The sequence below is a fragment of the Salminus brasiliensis genome, chromosome 12 (genome assembly GCF_030463535.1).
Source record: "Salminus brasiliensis chromosome 12, fSalBra1.hap2, whole genome shotgun sequence".
NCBI lineage: Eukaryota > Metazoa > Chordata > Actinopteri > Characiformes > Bryconidae > Salminus > Salminus brasiliensis.
Window position 1 is genome coordinate 22026878 of NC_132889.1, and position 27904 is coordinate 22054781.

Sequence of the window (27904 nt, forward strand, 5' to 3'; positions counted from 1 at the left end):
CATGATGACTGTAGGCTCATGTGCAGCTGATTCAACTGACAAAGCTTTACTATGCAGATTTCTACAAGCTGTGTGTGAGCAGTTGAGTCCCGGTGTCAAAACGAGGTGAATTTAGAAGGGGTGTCTGGATATTTTTGGACATGCAGTGTATGAAGTGCATGGTAAAATTCTGAATTTGTATTATTGGTTTGGTCCATGAGGCTCAGGTTTTGAAACGAGCTTAGCTGGTATCATTAGTGCTACACACTGGGTGAGCTGTAGCTCCCATGTGAGGTGCTGTCAATCCTACAAGCCATTAGCGAGCTGCCAAATGTCATATTTTCTGGAGCTAACAGCATAAGGTTAAAGCACCAGTATCATTATAAGGACAGCTTCGCCTATAGCCAATAACATAAAGGCATGAAGACTACTTAATGTTTGGTGGGTATTTGAAGGTTTTTCAGTGAATTTCATGATCAAGAGTTTAGGGACTGCTTTATTCCATGCCCCTCCTACATGTTTGAACTGTATTAAATCAAGGCACTTTAAATAATGGAAGAAAATGAGGCACAAATGCAAAATATCACATTTTATGTATGGTAATTGCTAGCTGGATCTGTTCTATCATTTTGAAATTAGAACACTTTACATGTCCTCACCTCACATTTTAAGTAGGAAAGTATTTGGACAGTCTGTTGAATTGTGGCCTCCAGTTACAGGCAGGCACTCTTAAGAGCTCCAAATGGAGCTGTTTGTGCCCCTGGTTCTGTCTTTTCTCTTTTGACTTCTGCTTTTATAATAAATGTCTGGGAAAGAACAGCAAGCAGCTGGCCATTCTGGCCTAAAACTAGCACTGAATATGTTAGCTGTCATATTCTGTGCAGCTCTGCATCCCTCATCCTCAGTTTTGACAGGATGTTGTGTCCCCTTTGTTTCGTCCATCAGTGTTCTCTCGCTACAGTACCCAGCATGCATTATCCAAATATGTTGTACAGCCAATTGGCAAAACTGCACAAACACCCCCCAAATGGTGAGAATAAATTCCTGACTGCTATGTGGCCACTGATGTAGAGAGCTAATACAGAAGTACAGACATCATATTTGACGTCCTAGCACTATGCTAACTTTAGCTATCGGGCTTTGTCATGTATTGGCGAGCTAGTGAGAATTGTCCAAATAGCCCACCTTTGAATCCCGGTCTGCTGCTAGCCATCGGCAGCCAGGGCCCCAAATGAGCACAGTTGGCCCTGCTCTCTGCTCTCTGCTGGCCTATGCATCAGAGCCTCATCAGAGCGTATTGGTTGGCCGGTGGCGCTGGCTGACTGCTGAGAAAAGGCATTTGTTGGTCTTCATGCTCCTAGTGGCAGAAGCCTTGCATGTGATAGGTGGAGAATATGTAAGGGTTGGGTTATTGGGGAGAATATGGGAAAAACATCATAAACAAAACTTAATAAATGTAGTGTTTCGAGGTTCATCCTCCCACCTTCAATATTTGTCATCAGACGGAGATTTCCTTTTAAGCAGTAAAACTCTAAAGACTACAGTGCAAAGGTGTGAACTCAAATCACTTGCCTTCAAAGAAGGCCTGCAACTTGACGTTGACCTGAACACCAACGACTCGGGCCTAGACTCAGAAACAAACTTCAGATAAAGTGGAAGAAAGATGGAGTGACGTCCTACGTCTACTTCTGTTCCTCTCTGGCCCATGCTTTTTGTCTCGTGTGGAGGACAGGTACAAGCCGGAGATTTGGGGTTTTCCCTCTATAAAAAAAAAGCAACATTACGGTCAATTTCAATTAAATTTACTTTCATTTGCACAGTGTGAATTTCTGAATTTGATTCAAATTGTACATGTCATGACTAACTTGACTTGGGACTTAGTTGTTACTCAATGCCTTGTTCCCAACTCTACTGTTTCACCAGTCTTAATCTCTGAGACCCTCTGAGTCTCTGCTGGACTACGCAGCATTCTGCCTAGAAATTCTCTATAAAGAAGAAAACATACTTTTTAAAATGTCTTCCAGCAAACCAACATATAAAACGCACATATATACATATATATATATATATGTATATATGTGTGTATATATATATATATATGTGTGTGTATATATATATATATGTGTGTGTATATATATATATATATGTGTGTATATATATATGTGTATATATATATATATATATATATATATGTGTGTGTGTATATATATATATATATATATGTGTGTATATATATATATATATATATGTGTGTATATATATATATATATATGTATATATATATATATATATGTGTGTATATATATATATATGTATATATATATATATATATATATATATATATATATATATATGTGCGTGTTAAAAAGCACATAGAGGAACAAAACCTGACTTCTCATTCAAACCTCAAAATCAAATGTACACAGTTCCCCTAATTCTAAAATATGTCTGTTGTGTAGACACCAAGCACGTTTTAGTGATGGACTACATGTGGGCTAAGGGGGAACTGTCAGAATCTGAATCTCTGAGTAATCCAAGCAGTTCTTACTGGATGATTGATGGGAAGGTGGGATTAATTACATGGGTAATAATATTTTCTCTCCTACTGTTGGAGGGTAAGGAAAAGCCAGAATATTTATATGTAAGATTACAGAAAAGAATAATTCTGTTAACAGGTTAGGGGGTGATTCCTCTGAGTTTTCAGTATAGTGCCATCACTGAGCTGCACACAGTCATTCAGAGTGGCTTGGTGTGAAATGCTCTGCTCTAGAGAAACTTCTTAAACCAGTGGTGTTGATGTGAACCAGACGTCTGGAGCTTTTAATGCTTTATATTTATTTCTAAAGGCTAACTCGTCGAAAGTTATAGCATGAAATTATTAATACGTTTTAATAAGCAGCCAAACGCTTGAGCAATTATTTTACAGAATAGTTCAGCATAAAAAGGTAAATACACGAATGGCAGGGAGGTTGTATAAAAGTATTTTTTTTCCCCATATTTCCATATTAATTATTTTAGCAGCATCAACATATAAGACCTGTAACGTAGCAGGTGCTGTATTTGCTGGTCATTGTGGAGAGTAGGCTAGCTAGCACTACTAGCTACAATGGCTAAGACTGTTGTGGACATCGTAACGCGACCCCTGGGTTCATTTCATCAAGTGGGTTATTATTATTTCTCTACACCAGGCTTTACCATTTCTTATTAATCTTAGCGACTGCATAATGCAGAATTAGTCGTTTTTCATTTACTTCAGAGAAAACATAGATAGCTATATTCACTCGCCAGTCTTTCAGCATCAGCCCGACTCGACTTTTATTTTGAAGAGCTCGACGCGCTTCCGGCAGCCATATTTCAAAACGAACGATTCCGACAGCGTTTCTGTCCGCTTTCCTTATTTATGTGGAGTTTGGCAGGATTGCGAACGACCTGCTGCCTGGTTCTCCCTTTCCCTTCATTTGTTCGACTATGGACTTCCTCCAAAACCAGGTACAAGAGGAGGAGCGCCATCCCTGTGTTGATGTGATCAGAGCGGTGAAGGAGGAGGAGGAGGCGGAGAGGGTGCACATCAGCGGACAGACGGACAGATTCACCCTGAAAGAAGAGGCAGAAACCCCCACCGTTAAGCTAGAGGGAGACTACTGGACTTTAGGGGTGAAGGAAGAAGCGAGCCCTGTGCAAATCGGGCCGCGAGCGGACAGTCCGGCTGAAATCGAGGTGAACTTGGAGTCGGGCAGCGAGTCGGAGGAGAGCTCGGAGAAACGGCCCGATCCTCAGAGCAAAGGCCGAAAAAGAGCACACCCCCTTCAGCAGCAGCAGCAGCAGCAGCAGCCACACAGGTAAGAGTGCCTCTGAAGGTGGAGACTGTTTTAAACAGCAGTGCGGGTTTGTTTAGTGATGCTTTAGCTTAGCTTAGCTTAGCCAAACAGGCTAACTGAGTAGTAGGGAGCAGCTGTCCGTTGGTCTTTATCTATATGCTAATGATGCTAATAATGGTCTTCAGTTTCAGTAGCGCTGCGGTGTCCTGGGGTGAGTTTCCAAAAAGTAATGAGAAAATAAGAACCCCCCCAAATGTCTTCTTAGTGCAAAATTGGTCAATTTTGCTGGTTGACTTTTGAGCACTTCTTTGTTGACTATCCCAGCCCCCATTCCCCCACCCCCTCCCTTATGACTATGCATGGATAAAGCATTGACAGCACCAAACGACCCCCCCCCCCAAAAAAAAAACAAAAACACACGTCATAAAAGCCATATAATCAGTATTATAAAATGTCTTAAATCTACAAAAATAATAATTTCAGTGCAAGCAAAGCTAAAATCCTTTAGTTGATCAATTAGCCATGTGTCCCTGTATGAATGAGGAGACATCAGCACAACTGACAGGTGAGGTGAAAAACAGTGAGCATCTTCTCCTACAGTGGCATCTGTCAGGGGGTGGACAGCCAGTATTAGGCAGCAATGTGCGTTAAAAGCAGAAAAAAAACAATAATTGGGCAAGCATAAGGATCTGAGCCGCTTTGGTCAAATCGTGACGGCTAGACGACTGGGTCAGCGCATCTCCAAAACATCAGGCAAGTCTTATGGGCTTTTTCTGGTATGTGGTGGTCAGTACCCTCGAAAAAGTGGTCTAAGAAAGGGTAACTGATGACCTTGCAACAAGCCATGGAGGCTGCACCTCACAAATGCTTAAGGACTTGGGGTGGTACTAATGTTATGGCTGATTGGTGTAAGCTTTAGCATTAGATAATGCTGCAGAAATATCTAACTCATGGCTTTGTTGGATTGCCATGTTGGATGTTCCAAAATAATTTGTTTCAGAGAACAGATTTTCCTCACGTGCCTCTTCCAAACACACAAGGACTGCATCTCAAACCTGTGTTGCGTAAAAAATTGTGCACTACAGTTAGAAATACATTCCTTAACGTGGTACATTGTGTGGTTTTGAAATGCAGCAATAGATGAACTCAAATAGCAGGGTGGAGATAATAGTTGGGCTGAGAGATGAGAGGAGAGTGGTTTTAAAAGGAACGTTGCCATATTTCAGCTTTCAAGAGATGTTCAGAAACCGCTACAGACTTTCTAAATGGATAGATCTCCAATGGCTCTGAATGTCGCAAACTGTGACCCTTTGCCTAATGGCCTCAAACGAAATAAAGTAATTCAATTACATAAAAAAAATCATTATTAGTCAGTTATATTTTAAACGAGTTACAGAAATGCAAACTCTTATCTTTATTGAATAGCAAAGAAATACAAATGTATAGTTTTTCCACTTGTAAATTTGTGCAGAAAGTTGATGGTCATTGAGCTGTTCATAGAAGCCGGGAAGGTACTTTACCCACCTGATCTACTTGAGTGGTCTGCAAATGCATTTTATTTATTTATTTATTTATTTATTAGTATTTATGAATTTTAATTTGTACAAACTATTTAAGAGTTTAGATTCATCATGAGGACTGTATGGACGGGGGGGGGGGGGGGGTATATTTGGAAACACTGTTTACATACTTCATCAAACACTCTTATTTCAAATAAACAGAATTTCCATGATGTGGGCCTTTTTTAATGAAAACAGACTTACTGATGCCGAGTTAACATTGCTAGACAAGTCAAGATTTTTGAAAATGGTGGCCGGAGTCATTCATTTAGGCCATTGATCGAGGCATTCGGTGCGCGATAGTATGCGTAAGCGATGTGATATTACTTTGACAATTGCTGAAAGAAAGTCGTGCCCCAGCCTATTTCCAGTGCTGGGGTGACAAAAGTCAAAAGTGACCGCAAGAGGAAGCTCATCATGACAGGATCAGATCCCATTTAACCGGTACGTATTCCACTTGTTGCACACGTTAAGCAGAATAGCCTGTAAAAATGTGTGTATATGTTTCATTATATCAGTTTTATAAAGGGAGCCGTTGAAATGGCATTTCTTTAATCAATTTCTGTAGCCTGCAGCTACAGCGTTTCTTCAACTCATATTTACAGTAACCATCAACATTTCTCCATCCGCAGGAAAGTTTTGGAGTTAACAGAGGCAGACTTTGAGCTCCTCCGAAGTATGACAGGAACTCCCATAAGCTATTTAGCCAATCAGCCCCCACTGCTAATAGCTGTGGGAGAGAACACATACCCCTTAGGGAGTGGTTTGAGTTACCAGGTAAGCTGACTACTGACTCAGAGGTTTGTTTGTTTATTTATTTATTTATTATTTTATTTTACATGACACTTTAAAATTGTGTTTCCTGACATACAGATAGTATTTTAGGTGTACATTTGTATAAGACATCTGGGTTTGAGAAGCCAACTTGAATAAAATACCAAATTGCATTGGCAAAAGATATCTATAATATATATATATTTTACACACATTTTATTTTATTTATTTTTTGGTATTTGTTTTTGCCAATAATTTGCAGTCTATTACCCACACCTCCATCAATTTGTTTGATATTTAACTTGATATTTAAATTGATATTTTGCTTAAAACTGGTGGTTATAGGAAAGAAATCCCCTTTTGTACTCGTGTGGTTCGAGTGATCTGATTGTAAACTAATAACCTCGAGTCCTTGGTGTGTGTTTACATCTGGACTTTTTATGAGACCGAGTGAAGTCTTAACTGGATCCGATCGCTAAAAGCACACACTGATGCAAGGTGTGTATGCAAGGTCTCACTGGTATTTTGTCTAGCCTGTAGTATAGTAGTTAGCCCATTCACTAAATCACACATTGAAATCATAGAATAAAAAAAAATATTCAGTCACATCAGTTAATCACTCAAATTCACTCTTAAAAGCCAGATCTTTCACGACTCATCCAAACTAATAAGAACTAGGCAACACACACTTCACTTCAGGTTAATTTAATAAAGGGGGTCTCTTTAGTATGTTGCAGATTAGACAGTGACTTTTTATTGGTCCTGTGCTCCACATGCCAGCAACGATTAATACTTGGATGCCCTCAAACCAGCCACTAATCAGTATTTTCCTATTTTATAGATCCCTTCGATGAACGTTCTTTCTGGCCCACAAGATGATGCATCATAGTGTGGTTCTTTGGACATCCTTGTGAAATCGTCAAGCCATCTCTTCAACGCCACGCATTATTTCACATTCGGACAGGCGACGCAAATACAGAGAAAATGCCACTTGGCAGGACGTTCTAGATAATGGATTCAAATTGAAGGAGGTAATCAAAAAGCGGTCACAGAGTCGCTCAGCTACCGTTTGTACCATTGTATGGTAACAGTGAGAACGAAGCAGAGGCCTTTTTAGATGCTACACCAAATGGTGTACTTTTGAGGATGGAGAGAATAGAATAATAGGGGTGGGAGGAGCTTTCTTTCAGACATGTGGGCGTAGTTGAAGCAGCCTCCGCTGTCAAAAATGTCTGAGTTGTTTAAAACCCTCAACAAACCCATCTACTTTTAACTACAAGGCCTGCTCCTGCAGTCTGGCCATGCCCGTGCGATATACATCAGCCATGGATGTCGCACATGGAGGATAAAGACAAGAACGAATCGAAGACACAAGCAGCTGTGCAATTTTTACATTAAGCATTTTCTTGCCGAGTCCTCCAGAAGAATGAAATACTGAACGTTTACTGAATACATGTCCTGAGGATTCGCTCAGATTAAAAAGATTAAGTGGGAACAATGCAATATGCTGTTCACTGAATATGCTGATGACTAGACACAACAAAATAAATGTGCCTAAGGAGTTGTTGTAATACTCTTGGTACTCTTTTCTGGTTGTATACATATATACACACTGCATGGGTCTCAGTCTTCACAAGGTTTGACTACAAACTTTGGGGAAAAAAAATAAATAAATAAATAAAGTACACAGAGATAAAGCTCAGTTCGTGTGAATTGCTACAGATGGAGACTTAACTAGCAACTACTTACAACATGATTTTGAAGTAGCACCGCAAATGGACAAATAATGCTTTCTATGTGAAATGCTGGGCACCCTTAAATTGAGAATTAGCAGCTCTCTTAGCAGGTCTCAAAGCTTGATAAGCAGGTCTGAGACATGTCAGCAGTTTCAGATTTCAAAGTTTTTTTAAGTTCTCAGACTCTTCAAACTTTGTGCTAACCTCCTCTGAACAACTGTTTAAATATCTGAAAACAAAAGTAACCAATGCCCACAGGACAAGGGATGGCCAGGCCTTTTCCGCTTGCAGTTTCTACAGTGCAGAATGTTATTGAGGAATGGCAGTTCAGGGGAACTGTGGAGGTCAAGATGATATCTGGAAGTGAGAGCGGAGTCTGGAGCACTGGTGCACTGTTCCACTGTGCAGAATTGCCTTCATGGAAGAGTCATGAAAAAGAAACCTTGCCTGCAATCTCATCACAGGTTGCTGTAGAGCATCTAGAGACATCTAGAGAGTTTTGAGGACTAATGAAATCAAAGTAACTTTAGCGAAAAAAGAAAACTATATGGAAATTTTAGCAACTATGATGCACACGATTGGAACTGTTATACTTTGGACCCATTTTAAAATTGTATGGGTGGAAGGAATAAAGGATTCCACTAAATACAAGCAAATCCTGGATGCAAATGTCAAACCGTCTGTAAAAAGGCTGAAGCTAAAAAGAGAGTGGTTTCTAACAACAGGATAATGGTCCAATCCATATATGCAAAGATGCAAGATGACCTAAAAACTACAGGCCTTCTGCAAATATTAAAAGTTATAAAAAGTATTTATAAGCTGTAACCCCCCCCCCCCTTCTGCCAAGTACTTAATCAGTCTGCCTCAAAATTAACACTCTGCTGAGTCTGAAGGCGAATAATAATAATAGAGCAGAGTTTTTGTACAATATGGCTGCAGCACAAGAATTAATCACTGTGGGTTATTGTGGGGATTTTCTGACTTCAGGAACTAGAATCCTATCAGGGATTGTTCAGTTGTGACCAGACTTGGGACACGCACATAACAAGCTGAAATGACATGCTAACAAATTCAGTAGTTGTTTCCAATTATAATAGCAATTATTGAAAGAGCCAAAAGGGTACTTTGCTACATGTCAACAATATTTACCCTGAAAACATTGTAATTATCAAATGTGTGTTGTAATTTTTAATTGCCAAGGCCTTGCAGTACTTCTAATGCTTACGGGTGTAATGATCACAGCTTGTTTACATTCGTAGTAGTAAACACTACAAACTGGTAGAACTCCGGTCAACCCTCTCCTCTGTAAAGGTACCCATCAACGAATGCACCATCCTTCACGAAGGTGCTGTGTTCTTCCAGTCTACTCAGCCACTGATTGTGTCCTTGGTTCTTTTTTTTTTTTTTTTTTTTTTTCTTGAAGTCTGAGCTGTCGTGAGCACTGAGAGTAATTGTGTCAGTGCCATTTCCATCTAGACCCGGCAGGAGCAGGAACAAAGCCTAGACAGCATGGTTTTCTCTGCACAGTAGGATAATCATTCTCGCTGCTGCTGAACTCTTTAGGTGGGATGGCTTAATGTTGTATGCATTCACTCATTTTGCATTTACGTTAAATTTGACGTAATAATGTGACATTTCTTCGGAGTTAGCAAGCTATCAGCTCAGCTTATATATAGAATATGCCTGAGACTGTATCCTGGTCAGCGGAGGATGCACTCGCACTAATTGGCATCTGCTCCAGTTGGAAAAATTCAAGTACATTTGGAAGGATCAAAGAGAAATGAGAGTATTTCAAGTGAAGGCTGAGTCCCTGGCAACAGTGGGGATTCAACAGACCAGGCAAGCCTTGTTTTGTCGGACCACCATTGGCTGCATGGAATCCGCAATGGCATTTGCACAGTGGGACTAAAAGGATATTCATTATGTTTCATGTACCTGGTAAAGGACTCAAGCCTTGCCCTCAGAACCTTTAAGATGTAGACCACATATTTACTAATTTCTAAATGTGAAGGGCCCAAGACTTCAATAACACGACTTCTGAGTAACGCTGGGGTAGTAATGCTGGGCAAAGCTGGCAACTGGCGTAGTAGCATTGCCAAGGCCGCAAGAGCATGTCTGGGCGAGGCCAGCGGCCAACGTGCTAAAACAGTGGAGTTGTCATGCTATCTTACAGACTTTGACACACTTTAGTGCCACAGTATGTCTTTGCGCCACTTCCCTTTACAATTATATTTCAAGCAAGGAGGCACAACCTCAGCTTACCTAAGATTACATCTCCTCTCGGCAACACCTATATTTGTAAGCTTTAAGAGGCAGTCCTTACGTGTGCACGTCAGTAAGCGAAATTGTCTCTACGAGGCTTTGGATAGTTTTAGGATCCTGTCTCTCTGTGAGGATTGACTGTATACTTGACTGTATCCATCGTTTGGTTTTCTTCTGAACGATGACCATCTAGAATAGGTTAAACCTTGTTGACCAATACTGTCCTATGTGTTTGACTGTCTGCTGTTCTATTCTCTGATGAATACAACTTTGTTAGCTTCAGATTTTCTTATGCTATTGTCAACACAATATTTTCACAGGTCAAATGAGGCACAAAGAGAACGTTCATAATGAGTTCCTGGCTTTCCAGAAAGAGTCAGACGCTGCACACCTGGCTCTTCTGGAGGTCTAGCAAAAGGAATGGATGGAGAGTCTACAAGCTAACAGATTACAAGTACAAGAAACTGCCAACAACCAATTCACAGTTATGTTTGGTCCTAGAAAATAACCTAGTCACTGACACCAGCAGAACAAACTGCAATTTCCAATACTTTTGGAAATATGATTTTCATAAAATAAACACTTCCTTTTCGTTTCTGTGTCATGTTTTGTGTTTTATATCACAATAGCCAGTACAGGCACTTGAGTAATGTTTGCCAATAATAACACTGTAATCACATTGAATTTTCCTGTAATAAGTGATCAAGGGACATGGTTTAGATGCATGTGTCACACATTAAAAGGTGACATAAAGCATGGGTGAGCAGTTCTGGTCCTGGAGGGCTGGATTCCTGCACAGTTTTGTGTTTTATTGGGCAAGCACATCTGAATTAGTTCCTCTGTTAATTGCCAGGTTTAGTAGGTCTGTTAGAGCAGGGTAATGGGCAAACGGTGCTGGACTCCAGCCCCTGTTTCCCACCCCTTCTGTTAGGTATGTGCCTAACAAGTAAATTATTACAAAGTATAACTATGAAATATAAAATATGATTAAAATGATAGAATAGAATAATGAAAGTGAGAAAAAAAGTACTATTAAAAATAAATAATTTTACTGTGTGGAGAACAAGTGGACTTTAAAAGTGCGTCAGTGACTTAACAATTTCTGCCTTTTTGGGGCAAAGCTGTATGCAAAAGTAATAAAAATAAATAAAAACAATTAATACTAAAAAGATTTTTTTAAAAGAAGCTGGAGTGAGGCAATACATGCAAATAAACTCAACCCAGACATTGAATGAAATTACGGTTGACCAAATTGGCTACATTAAAGATAGTCTGTAAATTTCGGGGCTTTAGAAACCTCTCTGGTGAGAATGTGTAATTGCATCTATCATGCTGAAGAGTACTTTTAAAATGTGCATTGTGGTCTCCTTTTTAGAGCGGGTAAACTGAACATTGCAAGTTTCTATTTAGTCAGTTTCTTGGGTTTTACCAACTAGCCTTTTTGATTGTATCAGCGCTATTAGCAGAGCAGTGCTCAGGTAACCAGCAAATGGTGCTAGATCCTCTTTTAGAGGCTGTGCATGTGAAGTGGTATGTAAAGATGTGCTATGGCTAGGAAAACTCCAATGACAACTTTCCCAAACTCTTCATGTTTTTAGAATGAATATATTGGGCTGTCGCTGGCTATCCCATTTATTACAACATTTTCACCCCTCCCTACACAGAAAGATTACTGTTTTCAATTGAGATAAATAAAAAAGGGGGCAAATGGTGCATAAATGGGCAAATGAAGTGGGTTATTATGACAACAAGTTTTTCACATAGGATCTGGATGTAATAATGTCTGTGTTTATTGACTTTGACCAGCCTTGAACTTTAAGTGTTGAGCGTTCTTTAAGGCTTGTGGTACTTCTATGGAGAACTTAAATGAATGCCCTCATATGGAGCTCATTTAGATGCATCAATATGGAAATGGGGCATGAGAAATATTGTTTTTAACCCATCATATTTTATGCTCACAACTTGAAGTCACGAGGGGAGTGTAATCTTTAATCACTGGGTATATCTCTATCCATATCAATCTAAACCATGGTATATGTTATATTAAAAAGAGTGTGTTTGCTATGTGGCTTCATACATACTGCATTCATTCATTCATTCATTGCCAGAGGAAAGATCTTTTTTATTTCTGCTCAATGAACAGATATGGTTCATTTTTTATTTTAGTTTTGCCTGTGGCACAAATTTTAAAAGCAGTGTATTATTTTCATCAGTGCTTCAGTTTATAGATTGAAATGATTAATAATAGTAATAAGAAACTTTAATTATATATGCTTAGAAATGATTTTATTTTTAATCATTTTCAGAGAGATGGAGGAGCCGTCTGCACTCATAGACTTCTTCCGGGAGAGGGGCATAGCCGAGGAACTGATCAAACGAATGGAAATGGACAAGGTAAGCTAAACCAGCTCATATATTCGTTTATCACTATGAATGTCATTCATTTTTTATATACATTAAATGAGCAGCTGTGATTAAAGTGGGGGCCCGTAGAGGATAACAGCAAAAGAAAGATACAAGATGAACAGTGCAAGTGACAGGTTTGAACACCTTGTTGAATGTGAGCTGATCATCACCCTGAAAACATATGTTTCCAATGCTAGGGTAAAAAATGTCACAGGTATCCACCGCAGTCAGGATGTCATGGCTGGGGGTGGGGGGTTCCAAGTAGGCCTAGGTTGTAGGACTGTGGCAGTATGTTAATGTACAGTAATACATACACACAGCCTTAATATCCTTTATGACCAAATCATCTCTTTTCAGTTCGACACACAACTTAGGCCTACTTGAACCCCACGCCAGCCATGACATCCTAACTACAGTGGATTCCCATGTGTTCCCAGTGCCCTTTTTTTCTGAAAACAAAAATATGGTCACCCTAGCATTAGGATCACGTTTTTAAGATCATGATCAGCACATATTCAACCACATGTCCAAACTTTTGACTGGCCCTGTACGTGGCAAACCTATGTTGCTGTTAATAAGTACATTTGAAATGATCACTTGAAGAAGATCATACTGCACCACTTAGGACCTTGCAATCTACTTGCTTAATCATTACATAATTGCCTCAACGCACCTCCATCTATGAATCCAGAAGCATTTTATATTTTGTCCATTTTTCATAAATACAGAATAATCTACTACTTCTCACATTATTTATGCCGGTGATGCTGTAAGATTTTAACATTTATTGTTTGGCTTTTTTGGTTTTGTTATGCACAGAAATCACTGCACTGGTGTTTCTGAGCTTTGGAATGCTGTAACGCTTTGATAGTAAAATCTAATCCGTTCTGAATAACATGCAGATTCTTACTGACACTGTATCTTCTTTAACAGATTGACATCTCTGTGATACCACTGATGGCTGACAACGAACTTCAGCAGTACATACCACATTATGGAGACAGACTAGCAGTCATAGACTATTGCCTCAGTAACCAGCCACCTGAAAGAAGAACCCAGCTGATGGAGCGACTACAGTCGAGACATTTCGGGCCGAGAGAGGACGTTTCAAAAAGGCACATGGGCAACACTTATGCAAAAAAGAAAGCAAGGAGAGTGGAGCTCGGATGGATGAATTACAATGAGAAAAGTTGTAACTTCAAGCAAGTTCGCACCGCCAACGGAGGAGGAACCAAGCATATTAGCATAAACAAACAAACAAAACTGTGTGACGTTCAGAAAATGGCTGAGAGAATCTTTTTCCCTGCTGGAGCCTCCAGGTTTTTTTATCTCAAAGACGTTGACTGTGACATCCGGGACTTCTCTCACAGACGCCTTGATGAAAACCTGACCGTGGAGGATCTCTATAAGTCCAATAAGGCAAAAATTGTGAGACTGTACCTCTTCACAAAAAAGCGCAGCGTGACCAATGTGCAGAGCTCCCAGGAGCTTTCTCTAGAGGGTGGCAGTAGTTATGCGCAGCAGGAGAACAGGGACTTCAGCTTTGCAGTGCAAAGCCAAACCTTTGAAAATCACCCTGGTAGAGAAAGTAATAATGCACAAGGATCGCTGAGATTAGAACACGCGTATGATGAAACCATTTGGGAGGATCTGAACCAGGAGAACAACTTCATTGTAAATGCCGGCTGGATGGCAGAACACAACAACCAGGACTCTAGGAGAGACGTCGGAATCGTTCCACGGACTAGTGAGGTTTCAACAAGCACTGGAAATGACTTTCTGTTAAAAGTTGGCAGAGATGATGACCTCCGCACCGGAGCGCAGATTATTGATTGTGACAGTTTCGATGACACCGTACCTTTCGAGGAAGATTCATCAAAGGTCATCGTTGTAGTACGGCGAGGAAGTTGTCTCCGAGACATGATGGGGGCTTTTACTGACCCAACGATCATGGATAAGGAGGTAAGCATCCATATGAAGCTTCCTAATGGAGGGCTGGAAGCGGGAACCGGGCCTGGAGTGTTCCGAGATTGCCTCTCTGAATTCTGGAGCGAATTCGGTCACAGATGCACTCTAGGGGCGGACGTGAAGGCTCCGTTACTTAGGCACGAATTTCAAGCCACCGAATGGCAAGCCATTGCGAGGGTTCTTCTAAAAGGCTGGCTTGCTGAAAAATACTTCCCAGTTCATCTCCCTCTGCCGTTTTTGGAACAGGCATTATATGGCACGGTCTACAGCAGCGTGACTGATGCGTTCCTGCTGTACGTTTCTAAGCATGACCGGGAGGTCCTTCGGCACGCGTCAAACAACTTCGAGTCCGTCGATCAAGAATCACTGCTGGACATTCTAGATTCGTATGAATGCCATCGAATGCCAACTGCAGAAAACCTCGTCCCACTCCTCTCCCAGCTAGGCCACAAAGTCCTCATTCAAATGCCGATGTTTGTTATTGAGTGTTGGAAGCCTGTTCTGAAGGATCTTGCCAGAACTCTCTCCCCACAGAAACTAGCGGAGATGATTGAAGAACGAGTTCCGTCGCCCAAGAAGGTGAACGCAATTCTGAAATTTCCAGAAGACATGAACGCCCAACAAAGCATTGTGTCACGGCACCTGAAAAGATACATCAGGGAGGTGGATGAAGGCACCTTGCAGCGCTTCCTTCGTTTCTGTACTGGGGCTGACGTTCTCTTTGGAAAGAACATTACAGTGCAGTTTACTGAAACTAAAGACTTTGAATGTCGCCCACAAGCACATATGTGCACATGCCTTCTCCTCTTGCCTGTAAAATACCAAAATTACCCAGATCTTCGAAGTGGCTTTAATGCGGTTCTTAACAACTCTGTTTGGATTATGGATATCATATAAGCAAAGTACTGTTTTAGCAAACACTTTCTCAATTTGGGATGGTTTTAAGCTATCAATTGAACTTGTTAACTTAAACTTAGCAATTGACTCGTCTTAAGGATTTGTTTTGTGTAATATTAGTAGGTACTACCTGCCTCGGTTTTGCCACAGGAGATGCCTTGCAGTCTGCGGGAGTAGGACCTTTGGTTGAAATGTTATGTTGGTTTCTTCTCTTATTGTTGAATCAGTTCAACACTGCTTCGAGGAAGTTCATGCTAGGACTGTAGTTCAAGATACAAGTCCAGTGTCTTGTTTTCATTGGCTAACACTTCCTCATCCTTATTCTGAGCATAAATATGTTTTATGTTACCGTAAACAGTTGCGACCTAAACAGCATGGGATACCAACTGCATTTCAGCATACTGTATTTCAGGCATTGGCATGGTCATTTACAGTATTACCTCAGGCCTTTCTTGTCTAGGTCCTTATCTCAAGCCTTACCTTTTACCATTCAGTTGCTTCCGTCAGGCAGAACAGATTTTAATATGATGGTTAATAAGATGGTAAATATGCAGTGTGGAAAATATAATACTAATACTTGAGCAGGACAAGCTCCAACACAATACAAATATAATATTTTTGACCAAATGCACATGTACAAAGTTAATCTGCTGCATTAAAGATGTAAATATTAAAAGAACTTTTTATATATGACATGTTGTTTGTATTCTAAACTCAAGATATGCCCATGCCCACGTAAGCCCCCAACACACCAAGCTGACTGTTGGCTGCTGGACACGGTCAGGCTGTTCTTGGGTATTAATAAAAGACTGTATCCTCCTTTTGTTGGAGCAACTGTCCAGGGAACGCTTTCTTCTAGACTGAGTATTGCTGTAAGGATTTTGTGGAGATGTATTTTACTGGGCGGCATTTTTTTTCTTCCCAGGGCCAGGAGGCATAAAACACCATCTTCTACCTTCATCATGATGCTTCTAGTTCTAAAAAGTTTTAACTTCATTCCTTGTGTACCCAGAAAAGATGGAAAAAAAAACATCCAGTGTTTGTCACAGTAAGGATTCCTCACTTTGCCAAAGTGATTGCGTTGAGTGCAGGTCACTCAGGCCCCATCATGGTCACCACATGGCAGTTATCTTCCAGTTATGCTTCAGCGCAGGTGTACAGTACCCAAGGCACAAGGTATTCCAACCTACAGGAGCCTCAGACTGCTTTTCACATTTGACTTCCCTGCTACAGTGATGACTCAGGCTAGCAGTTGTTTCTTGTCTCCAGCTTGACCCTAAAGAGAAAGCCCTGTAGAACACAAATGTCTCTGTCATGGCCATAAAGATGGAAGAAGTGTCCAGGGTTCCAAAACATTTTGGATTTTTGAGAGTAGTTTTCCAGTTGTGGAAAACCCTTGAAAATGTGAAAATATATTTGCTAGATCCTGAGGGGCTTAAGCAGGAGGTCCTGTGTACCATACTTGACCAAATTCAACAAGCAAGGTTTCCAGGCTACAGTTTTGGCCATGTCTCAGTCAGTCCCATGAAGACGGAAGAAGGATCCAGGGTTCCAAACCATTCAGGAAAACATGGAAAAATCGGAAACTATAATAAGTATTTTTTAAGTTGTGGAAAATAAGTCAGGTTTCCAGGCTGCGGTTAATACAGACCATGTCTCTGTCATGGCCATGAAGATGGGAGAAGGGTCCAGGGTTCCAACACATGTTTAGACAAAAAAAATGAAAAAAGTGGAATTTGAGAGACTAGTTTTCCAGTTGTAGAAAACCCTTGAAAATGGGGAAATGGCTAAAACGCCACGGACATATTTCCAAGGATTTTCAAGGGGCTCAAGTAAGATGACCTATGTACCATATTGGACCACATTCAACAAGCAAGGTTTCCAGACTTCAGTTTTAGACCATATCATGAAGACCATGAAGATGGAAGAAGGATACAGGGTTCCAAACCATTCTGGGAAAACCTGGAAAAACCTGAAACTATAATAGTAGTAGTATATAGTAGTTTTTCACTTGTGGAAAACCTTCAGAAATGGAGAAAATGACTACACGCCCAAGTGAAGTTTCCTAGCTACAGTTAATACAGGCCATGTCTCTGTCATGCCCATGAAGAGGAAGTGTCCATGGTTCCAACACATTTTGGAAAACCTGTAAAATTTAGAGACTAATAAGATTCTGGAAAAAAAAAAAGTAAAGTTGGACCAGGACCGAAATGAAGTTGGGGCAGGGAGCAGTGAACAATGGCTTCTCCTCTTTCAACATACATGGCTGAGGTGCCCTTGATAATCAATGTTTACTTTTTTTCCCTGTTTAACCTAAAACAGAATCTGTAGTTTTTAATTTTCTTGAGATCAGGTGTCTTGTCAGCCTCTGTTAAAAGCCACAAGCAAAACAGGTTTTTAATGTATGTACTTTAGATAATTACAGAGTTATAATTATTCAGTGTAGAGATATACAGAGTTATAGACTTCCATAATTGGCAGGAGGTCTGTTCGACACCAGTCATTATTTTTACAGTACGTCTGTACTAATGAAGAATGTATGTAATACGTTTTTGAGAGATGGTGTCCACTGTCAGGTTGTCTCCATGACAGTGATAATAAGGCTCACTGATGCCCAACAGGATAATTGCTTCAAAAAAAAAAAAGTTGTCGAACTGCAGGTTAAAACTTAGCAAAGAGACCCTTAAAAAAGGCTTCCGTTACCACAGTCTATAAACCTGACAGCAACATAATGAGTGGGGGAAGCTGATGATGCCAGGCTGTGAGGTGGAAATTGCTTTTAACAACAATTACCTTCCCAGTGTACCGTCATAGAGTACTGTGTGTTGTCACACGGTGTTCCAAGTCCTCTTCGCACACTGTACCTCTGGTTGGCCTTCGTTTTAAGAGAAAACAAATGAAAGCTTGAACCCCATTACATCCTTCAGACTGCTTCATGCGCTTGCGTTCTCTCTGACTGTGAAACACATACAGCATTCACAGTCAAACACGAAATCTATGAATCAGGTTCTGTTTTAGCCACAGCGTGAGGAGCAGATGTTTGAGCTGGGCTTTTTGTGGGAGAACATTTACTTGTACATTTGTGAAGATACAGCTGAAAATACAATACAATTCATTAATAGTTACTGGAATGCAGCAAAGTTAAACTGTAGTCTTTACAGGGGTGATGTGCACAATATTAAATTAGATTCAACAGGGAAAAAATAGAGTGCCTAAATATGTGCCTCGTATTTGTATGGTAATATTAATAACTTCCTGAGACCCGTGTTGATAAACTATTTAAATATATATATATATATATATATTATTTAAATATATATTAATTTATTTTTTATTTTTTTCCCCCGGATTTAAGTAAGTCACAGCATTCTTTTTTTTTTTTTTTTTTTCAAAATATTATTTGTTTTTTTAATTTTTTTATCTTGCTTAAGCTCAAAATGTAGAGGTGATATAATAGTACTGAATTGATTTCTGGATAAATTATTGTTTAAAATGTTTATTTCATTAACATTAAAAACATTTAGATGAAGGAAACTCACCTGAACACTAAAAGGCTTCCTTCGGAGGTGAACACCTCCCATTAGTTTGTGTGCATAATTATTATTGTTATTATTATTATTATTATTATTACTATTTTAGTCTGGAGTAACCAGAAGGCCTCCAGTCTTGGCAGTTGTGTCCAGCAATGTTCTGCAAAGCAGTTTCTTTCACAACAGGGTTGAATCGTAAATGATTAAGGAAGGAAAGGTATTGTTTGATGCACTATAAGCATTAAGTATTATTAATTAAATCAAGCTTCTTTTTTTATTTATTATTGACCAATCTGTAAAGATAAATATAAGACTGTAACGATAGCAGCAATGTACTAAAATTTAAATCTAAATACAAATGGGTTAAAAATAAATAAAAAAATCCAACCACTGAACTTCTATATATACTTTTTTAAATTATTTTTTATTATATCATTAATGGATATTATACATTTTAAAATGTATTTTTATACATATTCTATTATCATACACAGGTTCTGTTACAAGAGTCAGTCAATTAAAAGGTAAGATTTTTACTGACTGTGTACTGTACATGTGTGCTTTTGTGTGTGTGTAAACAAAACAAGAAAGGCTCTAATTTAGCTTTCTAGACACTATAAGACCAATGAAGGTGATAGCTTTTTGTTTGATAGTTTTTTTTTAGTGATAGTTTTTGTTTTAATCTATAATGCAGTGGCTGTCATTACTGTGTTTCTGCTCAGGCTCCTAGACCTGACCTTTCAGCGTTGTGCTCTACTATCTAGCCCTCCTCCTCCTCCTCCTTGTCTCCTGACAGCTCTAACTCTGACTCCACTTCCACAATTGTGAGTAAGATCCATTCTGAGTCCTTCGGCCCTCTGCTGAATTCTTCCTAAACTATGGAAATTGGTTAAAAATGTTGTCAGTAAGTTGTCCACTACAGAGGACACTGAATAAAAGCTGGGTTTGAAAGGGTTAAAATGACTGTATATTTCTGAACTTATTACTAAACTTAAGTTATGAATCTCATACTGAAGAAACAATGTGATTATTAGCAGCAGAATCCAAATATCTGTTAGCTCTGTTAGCCACATCCCACAATTGAGACATCATTAGAAAGTCCAGGGTGTTCTTTTAACAGTACAGTAGGATTCAAACGGATTGCATGAAGTGTGCTCGACTTATTGGTCTCAGACTTATGTCCACTACAGAGACCAAAACTGAATTGCTGGGTCTCATGAGGATATGGTAATGTTTGTACCATGCATACAGCTATTATATTTTGTGGACATATATACATATATACAGTGTGTGCAGAATTATTAGGCAACTATGTTCTCAATCAACCCAAAAGACTCAAATATCAAAGCTTAATATTTTTGGAAGTTGGTGTGGGTTTTTTTTTTTTTAGATTTGGCTATCTTAGGAGGATATCTGTTTGTGCAGGTAACTATTACTGTGCAGAATTATTAGGCAACTTAATAAAAAAAACAAATATATACCCATCTCACTTGTTTATTTTCACCGGGTTAACCAATATAACAACACAAAATTTAGAAATAAACATTTCTGACATTCAAAAACAAAACCAAAAACAAATCAGTGACCAATATAGCCACCTTTCTTTACGATGACACTCAAAAGCCTCCCATCCATAGAATAGATTCTGTCAGTTGCTTACATTTACATTTACATTTACGGCATTTAGCAGACGCTCTTATCCAGAGCGACTTACAAAGTGCTTTGCTATTTACCCAAGAAAACCTTCGCTAGTTAGAATAGACTAATAATTCAAAAGATACCTCTAAGCTTAGACATTGCTAAACACAATACAATAAGGCGACCATAGAACTATTCGTCCAAGTACTCTCTGAAGAGGTGGGTCTTCAGTCTGCGTTTGAAGACAGCGAGCGACTCGGCCGTTCGGACACCCAGGGGCAGCTCGTTCCACCACTTTGGTGCCAGGACAGAAAAAAGCCTGGACGCTTGTCTTCCGCGGATTTTGAGGGATGGTGGGTCGAGCCGAGCCGTACTTGAAGCTCGGAGGGCTCTTGGTGCGGATCGGCTTTTGACCATTGCCATCAGATACGGAGGGGCCGGTCCGTTCTTGGCTTTGTAGGCCAGCGTCAGGGTTTTAAATCTGATGCGGGCAGCTACAGGAAGCCAGTGGAGAGAACGCAGCAGTGGAGTGACATGGCTAAATTTTGGGACATTGAAGACGACCCGTGCCGCTGCATTCTGGATGAGTTGCAGGGGCTTGATGGTGCGCAGAGGGAGACCAGCCAGAAGAGAGTTGCAGTAGTCAAGTCTGGAAGTGACGAGAGACTGAACAAGCACCTGGGTGGCCTCTCTAGAGAGGAAGGATCGAATTCTCCGGATGTTGTACAGAAGAAATCTGCAGGACCGAGTTACGTTTGCAACATGACTTGAGAAGGATAACTGATCATCCATCACTACACCAAGGCTTCAGGCTTCAGTAGAAGGAGTGACCAGTGAGTTCTCAAAGGTGATGGCAAGATCGTTTCTTGGTCCAGCAGTTCCCGGGATGTACAGCAGCTCCGTCTTGCTGGGGTTGAGTTTGAGGTGGTGAGCCGCCATCCAAGAAGAGACGTCGGCGAGGCATGCTGAGATACGGGCAGAAACCTGTGTGTCAGACGGTGGGAAAGAGAGCATGAGTTGAGTGTCATCGGCGTAACAGTGGTAAGAGAATCCATGAGAGGATATCACTTTACCAAGAGAGCTAGTGTAGAGTGAGAAAAGAAGAGGACCAAGAACTGAGCCTTGTGGAACGCCAGTGGAGAGACTACAAGGAGCGGACGTGTCGCCCTGCCACGTTACCTGGTATGAGCGTCCCTGCAGGTATGATGCAAACCATTGCCATGCAGAGCCGGTAATTCCAAGACCGGCAAGGATAGACAGGAGGATCTTGTGGTCCACTGTGTCAAAAGCTGCGAAGAGGTCAAGAAGGATCAGAACCGAGGACAGTCTGGCAGCTTTAGCTGCATGGAGCTTCTCTGTAACTGCAATGAGAGCAGTTTCAGTAGAGTGTGCAGCTTTGAAGCCAGACTGGTTAGGGTCCTGAAGATTGTTCAGAGTGAGAGAGAGAGACAGTTGGTTGTAGACGGAACGTTCGAGAATCTTTGAGAGAAAAGAGAGAAGAGAGATAGGTCTGTAGTTGCCGATGTCTAAGCTGTCTAGAGTTGGTTTCTTTAGGATGGGCACGACTCTGGCAGACTTGAAGGCCGATGGTACCTGACCTGACGACAAAGAGCTGTTTATGATAGAGGAGATGAAGGGGAGGAGGTTTGGAGCGATTGTTTGGAACAGAGGGGATGGAACAGGGTCTAGTGGACAGGTGGTAGGATTATTGGAGGTGAGAAGATGTAGGAGGTCATCTGTGGAAAGAGGAGAGAAGCAGGTCAGAGAAGAGGGAGGAGGAGGGCAGTGCCTAGAGAGCGGGGTAGAGGCGGGGGGGAAAGATCGGCGGATCTTGTCAACCTTTTCTTCAAAGAAGGAGACAAAATCATCTGCAGACAGGGTAGTGGGAGGTGGGGGAGTAGGAGGGTTGAGGAGAGAGGAGAAGATGGTGAAGAGTTTGCGTGGGTCAGATGCAGATGATTCCAATTTCCCCCTGTAGTAAGATGCTTTAGCGGCAGCAACTTCCGTTCTAAACCTGGAGAGAAGAGACTGATAAGAGTGGAGGTCGGAGTCGTGTTGTGACTTCCGCCACTTCCTTTCAGCCAGTCTTAGCTCTCTACGGTTGTTGCGAAGAACATCTGACAGCCACGGGGAAGGTGGAGAAGAATTTGCTGACCTAGGGGAGAAAGGGCAGAGAAGGTCGACAGAGGTGGAGATAGAAGAGAGGAGAGTGTCTGTAGCAGTTTCAAGTGGGAGAGAGGAGAAAGATTCAAGATGGGGAAGAGTGGTCAGGACAGTTGAGGCAAGAGCTGAGGGGGAAACAGAGCGAAGATTGCAGTGAAGAGTGGAAGAACTTGCAGAAGTGGTAGTTGAAAGAGCAGAGAGGGGGAGTGAGAAGGAGAGAAAGTGGTGATCAGAGAAGTCCAAAGGAGTCACAGCCACATCCAGAGCAGGGACAGGTCTGCTGAAGATCAGGTCCAGAGTGTTCCCTGCTCTGTGTGTTGGTGCAGACTGGTTGAACGCGAGATCAAAAGAGGATAGGATTGGGAGAAGGCATGAAGACTGGAGTTTCTCTGATGGAAGGTTGAAGTCGCCGAGTAGAATAAGTGGGGCGTCAACAGGGAGTCCACTCAAGAGAACATCCAGTTCATCAACGAAACTGCCCAAAGGACCAGGAGGACGATAGAGAACAATGATGTGAAGTCTAGTGGGAGAAGAGACAGTAACAGCATGGTATTCAAAAGAGGAAATGTCAAGATTAGAAAAAGAGAGCGGGGTGAAGCGCCACAGAGGAGAGAGAAGTAAACCGGTGCCGCCGCCCCTGCCAGTCCTTCGTGGAGAGTGGGAAAAGGCAAAGGCAGACGACAAGGCAGCTGGAGTTGCAGAGTTGTCCGGGGTGATCCACGTCTCAGTCAGTGCCAGGAAGTTTAGAGACCGAGCAGAAGCAAAAGCTGAAAGGCGGGGGGGATCTGTTGCTTGATCTGTTTACGATCAACATTGCGTGCAGCAGACACCACAGCCTCCCAGACACTGTTCAGAGAGGTGTACTGTTTTCCCTCCCTGTAGATCTCACATTTCATGAGGGACCACAGGTTCTACGATACCGACTTCTTTCTGTACCACTGCTTGAAGAAGGTGTCTTCCAGAAACTGGCAGTAGGTCTGGGAGTTGAGCTTCACTCCATCCTCAACCCGAAAAGGTCCCACAAGTTCATCTTTGATGATACCAGCCCATACCAGTACCCCACCTCCACCTTGCTGGCGTCTGAGTCGGAGTGGAGCTCTCTGCCCTTTACTGATCCAGCCTCGGGCCCATCCATCTGCCCCATCAAGAGTCACTCGCATTTCATCAGTCCATAAAACCTTAGAAAAATCAGTCTTAAGATATTTCTTGGCCCAGTCTTGACGTTTTATCTTATGTTTCTTGTTCAAAGGTTGTCGTTTTTCAGCCTTCCTTACCTTGGCCATGTCCCTGAGTATCGCACACCTTGTGCTTTTTGATACTCCAGTAATGTTGCAGCTCTGAAATATGGCAAAACTGGTGGCAAATGGCATCTTGGCAGTTTCACGCTTGATTTTCCTCAATTCATGGGCAGTTATTTTGCGCCTTTTTTTTTCAACACGTTTCTTGCGACCCTGTTGGCTATTTGCCATGAAACGCTTGATTGTTCAGTGATCACGCTTCAAAAGTTTGGCAATTTTAAGACTGCCGCATCCTTCTGCAAGACATCTCACAATTTTTTACTTTTCAGAGTCCGTCAAATCTCTCTTCTGACCCATTTTGCCAAAGGAAAGAAAGTTGCCTAATAATTAAGCACACCTTATATAGGGTGTTGATGTCATTAGACCACACCCCTTACAGAGATGCACATCACCTGATTTACTTGATTGGTAGTTGGCTTTCAAGCCTATAGAGCTTGGAGTAGGACAACATGTATAAAAAGGATGATGTGATCAAAATACTCATTTGCCTAATATAATATATATATTCCCCCTAAAATTATTATTATTATTATTATTAGTAGTAGTAGTAGTAGTATTACTTATTATGGTTTCATTTTTAATGTTATTACTTATGTATTTATTTATGTATTACCAATATTTTTGCTCTTTGGCTATCATTTATCATTTATCATTTATCGATTAGATATTCTACTCTTGGATATTCTTTATCTATTATAATTTATCTTTTATGTCTTGTTTGTTTTACTACACAAATTACTACACAAAAACTTTGTTTTTAATCCATATGTTATGATTCGCCATGGCTATATTGTAAATTAGGGTCCGCAATGTACTCAGAGTGGAAGTAAAGATTGAATTACATTAATTAGAACAAGTGACGATGTACATCCATGAAGTCCATAAGTATTTGGACAGTGTCATTTTTGTCATTTGTTGTCATTTTGCCACTATGAATGTAAAAACAGAGTTTACCTCAAGTCCTGATACACGGCCCTTTTAGACAGTTAAAACCAAGACTAACTTTTACCAGAATGATGGAAAGATAAAGAATGTGAAGAAGAAAATCATGTCATCTGTCAAACATGGTGAAGGCAGTGTTTTGGCATGGGCATGTATGGCTGCCAGTGAAACTGGGTCACTGGTGTTTATAGGTGATGTAAATGCTGATAGAAGTAGCAGGATGAATTCTGATGTGGTGATGAAGGCAATTGTAGTAAAGGCCTGGAAAAGCATCTCAAGGCAGGAAATTCAGCTGATGATGTACATGGGTTCCAGACTCTAGGCAGTCATTGAATAATGAAATGAAATGCTTCATATATTTATAATATAATATTATCTTTGTCCAAAGATTGTTACTTTTGTGCTTGTGAAGGTGAATGGACTATGTAATAAATAGCTGAATGTAATAAATAGCTGCAGTTTATGTAGTTCAACAGTTCATACACAATTTAAACTCCTAGAAAGCAGAAGGTCTACACTTAAATCACATCTGGAATCACAGCTTCATTTCAAATCCACAGAGGTGGTGTAGAGAGGTAGCCTGGAAACACTTAAACAGGGTGTCACTTTTCAAATACTCACAGACCTGTATGTTTTCTAGAAGCAACACTGTGCAACAGTAGCCAAGAGCCAAAGAAGTGGTACTTACGTGGCCACACTGTTAAAAGTATAAGATCCTGGAGGAACTTTTAGAGGTTCCTCAGTTTGAAACCTTTAAGGAACTGTTTTCTTCTTAATACCCTTTCTTGACGGTTCCTCAAACCACTTTAAGAGGTTCCTCCAGTTTCAAACTGAAGAATTTGAAGGATCTTGTAGTTTGAACAGTGCACTTGCAGGAACGGTGCAGGTATTGTTCAGCTTTTCGTTCAGGATTTGTTTTGACTCATTTAAGACATTTAAACAGTTTCATTTTTGGTGTTTTTATAGTTTTGATGTCTGCTGTTTCATTCTACTACGTTTCACTAGTGTCAGCAATTTTGTGTGGAAAATAAAGCCCAAATGTGATTACTTGAAAAACAATTCACTTAATTATTATTTTTTTTATTCAGTTCAGTTGAATTGATTTGTAAAGCACTTTTCACAGCCAAAGTTCTTACAGAGCAGCTTTACAGAGATCTGGATTCGAAGCCTCTTTTGAGCAAACCAGGGGTGACTGTGGCAAGGAAAGACTCCCTCAGAGGAAGAGGAAGAAACCTTGAGAGGATCCACGACTCAAAAGGGGAACACATCCTCCTTAGGTCGACATTGGATTTATTTCTTTATTCATTTATTTATTTATTTTAACACTGTGATTAACTATTGTTTATGGATTTATTTTTTAAAATCATTTAAAATGAATAGTTTTTAAATTATTGCCATTACCTCACAACGCCATTGTCTGTGGACTGGTGCCCAGTCTCTGGACCCATCGCGATCCTGACCAGAAAGAAGCAGAGAGATGACGAATGAATTAATTTATGAGTCATGAGTTAATTAATAATATGAATTATTATAACGTCATTATAACGTTATTATTATGTTTATGATATATTTATAAATGTAATTGTTTTTTGTGTAGTTACTCATTTTTGGAAAGTTCCCTCAAGACTATATAGCTACCTTCTGTCTTAGTTGTGTCTGTTGGGCCAATTCTGTACAAGAAAAGTGCGTCAAAGCCTTTTGAAGCATTTCTCTCACCGCGGGAGCCATTGAGGAGTAATCGTCCAAAAGGGGGCAGCATTGCATCGTGTTGGCCGTGATGGCCTTGCGCTCCTTCACTTCGCAGAGCCAGCTGGAGAAAGTCTGCGCAGAACGTCGCTCAGATATCACCCCGAGTTTCTTCTCATGGCCCCGGACTGAAATGCTTGACTTGATAGAAAAAAAGAAATCACAAAAAAACACCTCCCTGAGCCCTGAACGAAACCAGCACGTCTTCTTAATGCCACAGAGGAGGAGAAGAAAACAGCTAGCTACTTTTCAGGAGGAGGCAAACATCCAGCCCCAGTGAGCTAAGCTCTTTTTGTGCTGGAGGGCGGTGCTAGAACTCCAGAAAGATCCAGCCCGTCTCATTCGCTAGGATCTGTACTTTCACTGAGGAGCCGCGTAGACCCCCTGTACACACACACACACACACACACACACATACATACACACACATACATACACACACATACATACATACACACACACCGGCGAACATGGATGGAAGTCTGACCAGGGGATAACGCCTGTTGCTCTTTCCTCTTTCCTCCACGGGGATGTTTTACGGAGACCCTGCTGCCTCCCATCGCTGAACCTGCCACACAAAGTGACCCACTCGGGAGGGGGGGGGGGCAGTCTTCTAACACTGCAGCCTGTCCACTCCTGCACACAGGCTCCTCAGAGTCACCCCTGGAGCTCACCACCGTTTTCACCACAGACCATTAACGCAGAGACACAACGACCTGGATCCGGCTGCAGTTTGAGCCGTATGGCGCGATGCAGGTCGCGAAGCTTGGCAGACTCCGCTTCCAGTCCTCAGAGCGAGTTTCGGGCGCTGATGAAGTTTTGGGTTAGCTGCTTCCTCAGGACAGGCTGACTGCTGCTACATCTCAACTGCGGACCCCCCTCTCCCTCTCTCCCTCTCTCCCCCTCTCCCCCTAAGCATGGCGAGTGAGCTGAAACCGCGGCTGTGCTGCATGGCCAAGGGGGAGAACGGCTACGGCTTCCACCTGCACGGAGAGAAAGGCAAAAGCGGCCAGTACATCCGCAAGGTCGAGCCGGCGTCTCCCGCAGAGGCTTCGGGGCTGCGAGCCGGAGACCGAGTGGTGGAGGTGAATGGAGAAAACGTGGAGAGAGAGACCCACCATCAGGTGAGCGGGACGACCTAGATAGCTAGATAGCTAACTCTGTTAGGTTCTAGCTAGTTAGTGCTAC

The 27904-nt window shown here is 41.2% G+C and overlaps 2 protein-coding genes and 1 long non-coding RNA gene across 5 annotated transcripts in view; 2 read left to right on the forward strand and 1 right to left on the reverse strand.

The window, feature by feature from the left end:
- Positions 1-360: 360 nt before the first annotated feature.
- LOC140574442 (uncharacterized) lies at positions 361-27316 on the reverse strand. 2 transcript variants are annotated; one of them, XR_011980736.1, is made up of 4 exons: positions 26609-27316; positions 26372-26425; positions 1552-1740; positions 361-1301 (listed from the first exon to the last, which is right to left on the reverse strand). It is a non-coding gene; the product is annotated as an uncharacterized lncRNA (long non-coding RNA). The 2 variants fall into 2 exon arrangements; XR_011980735.1 differs by having other exon boundaries at positions 361-1740.
- LOC140574176 (uncharacterized) lies at positions 2391-16078 on the forward strand. Of its 2 annotated transcripts, XM_072693920.1 has the most exons (5): positions 3731-3818; positions 5989-6133; positions 6972-10582; positions 12435-12522; positions 13468-16078. In XM_072693920.1, exons 3-5 carry the CDS (start codon positions 10479-10481, stop codon positions 15397-15399), a joined length of 2124 nt encoding a protein of 707 aa, XP_072550021.1. In that variant the 5' UTR covers positions 3731-3818; positions 5989-6133; positions 6972-10478; the 3' UTR covers positions 15400-16078. The 2 variants fall into 2 exon arrangements, with proteins under 2 accessions (XP_072550020.1, XP_072550021.1); XM_072693919.1 differs by lacking the exons at positions 5989-6133; positions 6972-10582 and having other exon boundaries at positions 2391-3818.
- LOC140574440 (Na(+)/H(+) exchange regulatory cofactor NHE-RF2) overlaps positions 26821-27904 on the forward strand; it is a 61929-nt gene continuing 60845 nt past the window's right edge. Inside the window, exon 1 of the mRNA XM_072694272.1 lies at positions 26821-27840. Coding sequence (XP_072550373.1) covers positions 27634-27840 — 207 coding nt within the window. The 5' untranslated portion in view covers positions 26821-27633. The remainder of the gene's footprint in view (positions 27841-27904) is intronic.

Excerpts from the sequence above, each read along its gene's own strand:
- LOC140574176 (XM_072693919.1), top strand. The coding sequence starts at position 3,448 with ATGGACTTCCTCCAAAACCAGGTACAAGAGGAGGAGCGCCATCCCTGT. Across the intron at positions 3,819-12,434 it reads CAGCAGCAGCAGCCACACAG|AGAGATGGAGGAGCCGTCTG; the intron begins GTAAGAGTGCCT and ends AATCATTTTCAG. Across the intron at positions 12,523-13,467 it reads AACGAATGGAAATGGACAAG|ATTGACATCTCTGTGATACC; the intron begins GTAAGCTAAACC and ends CTTCTTTAACAG.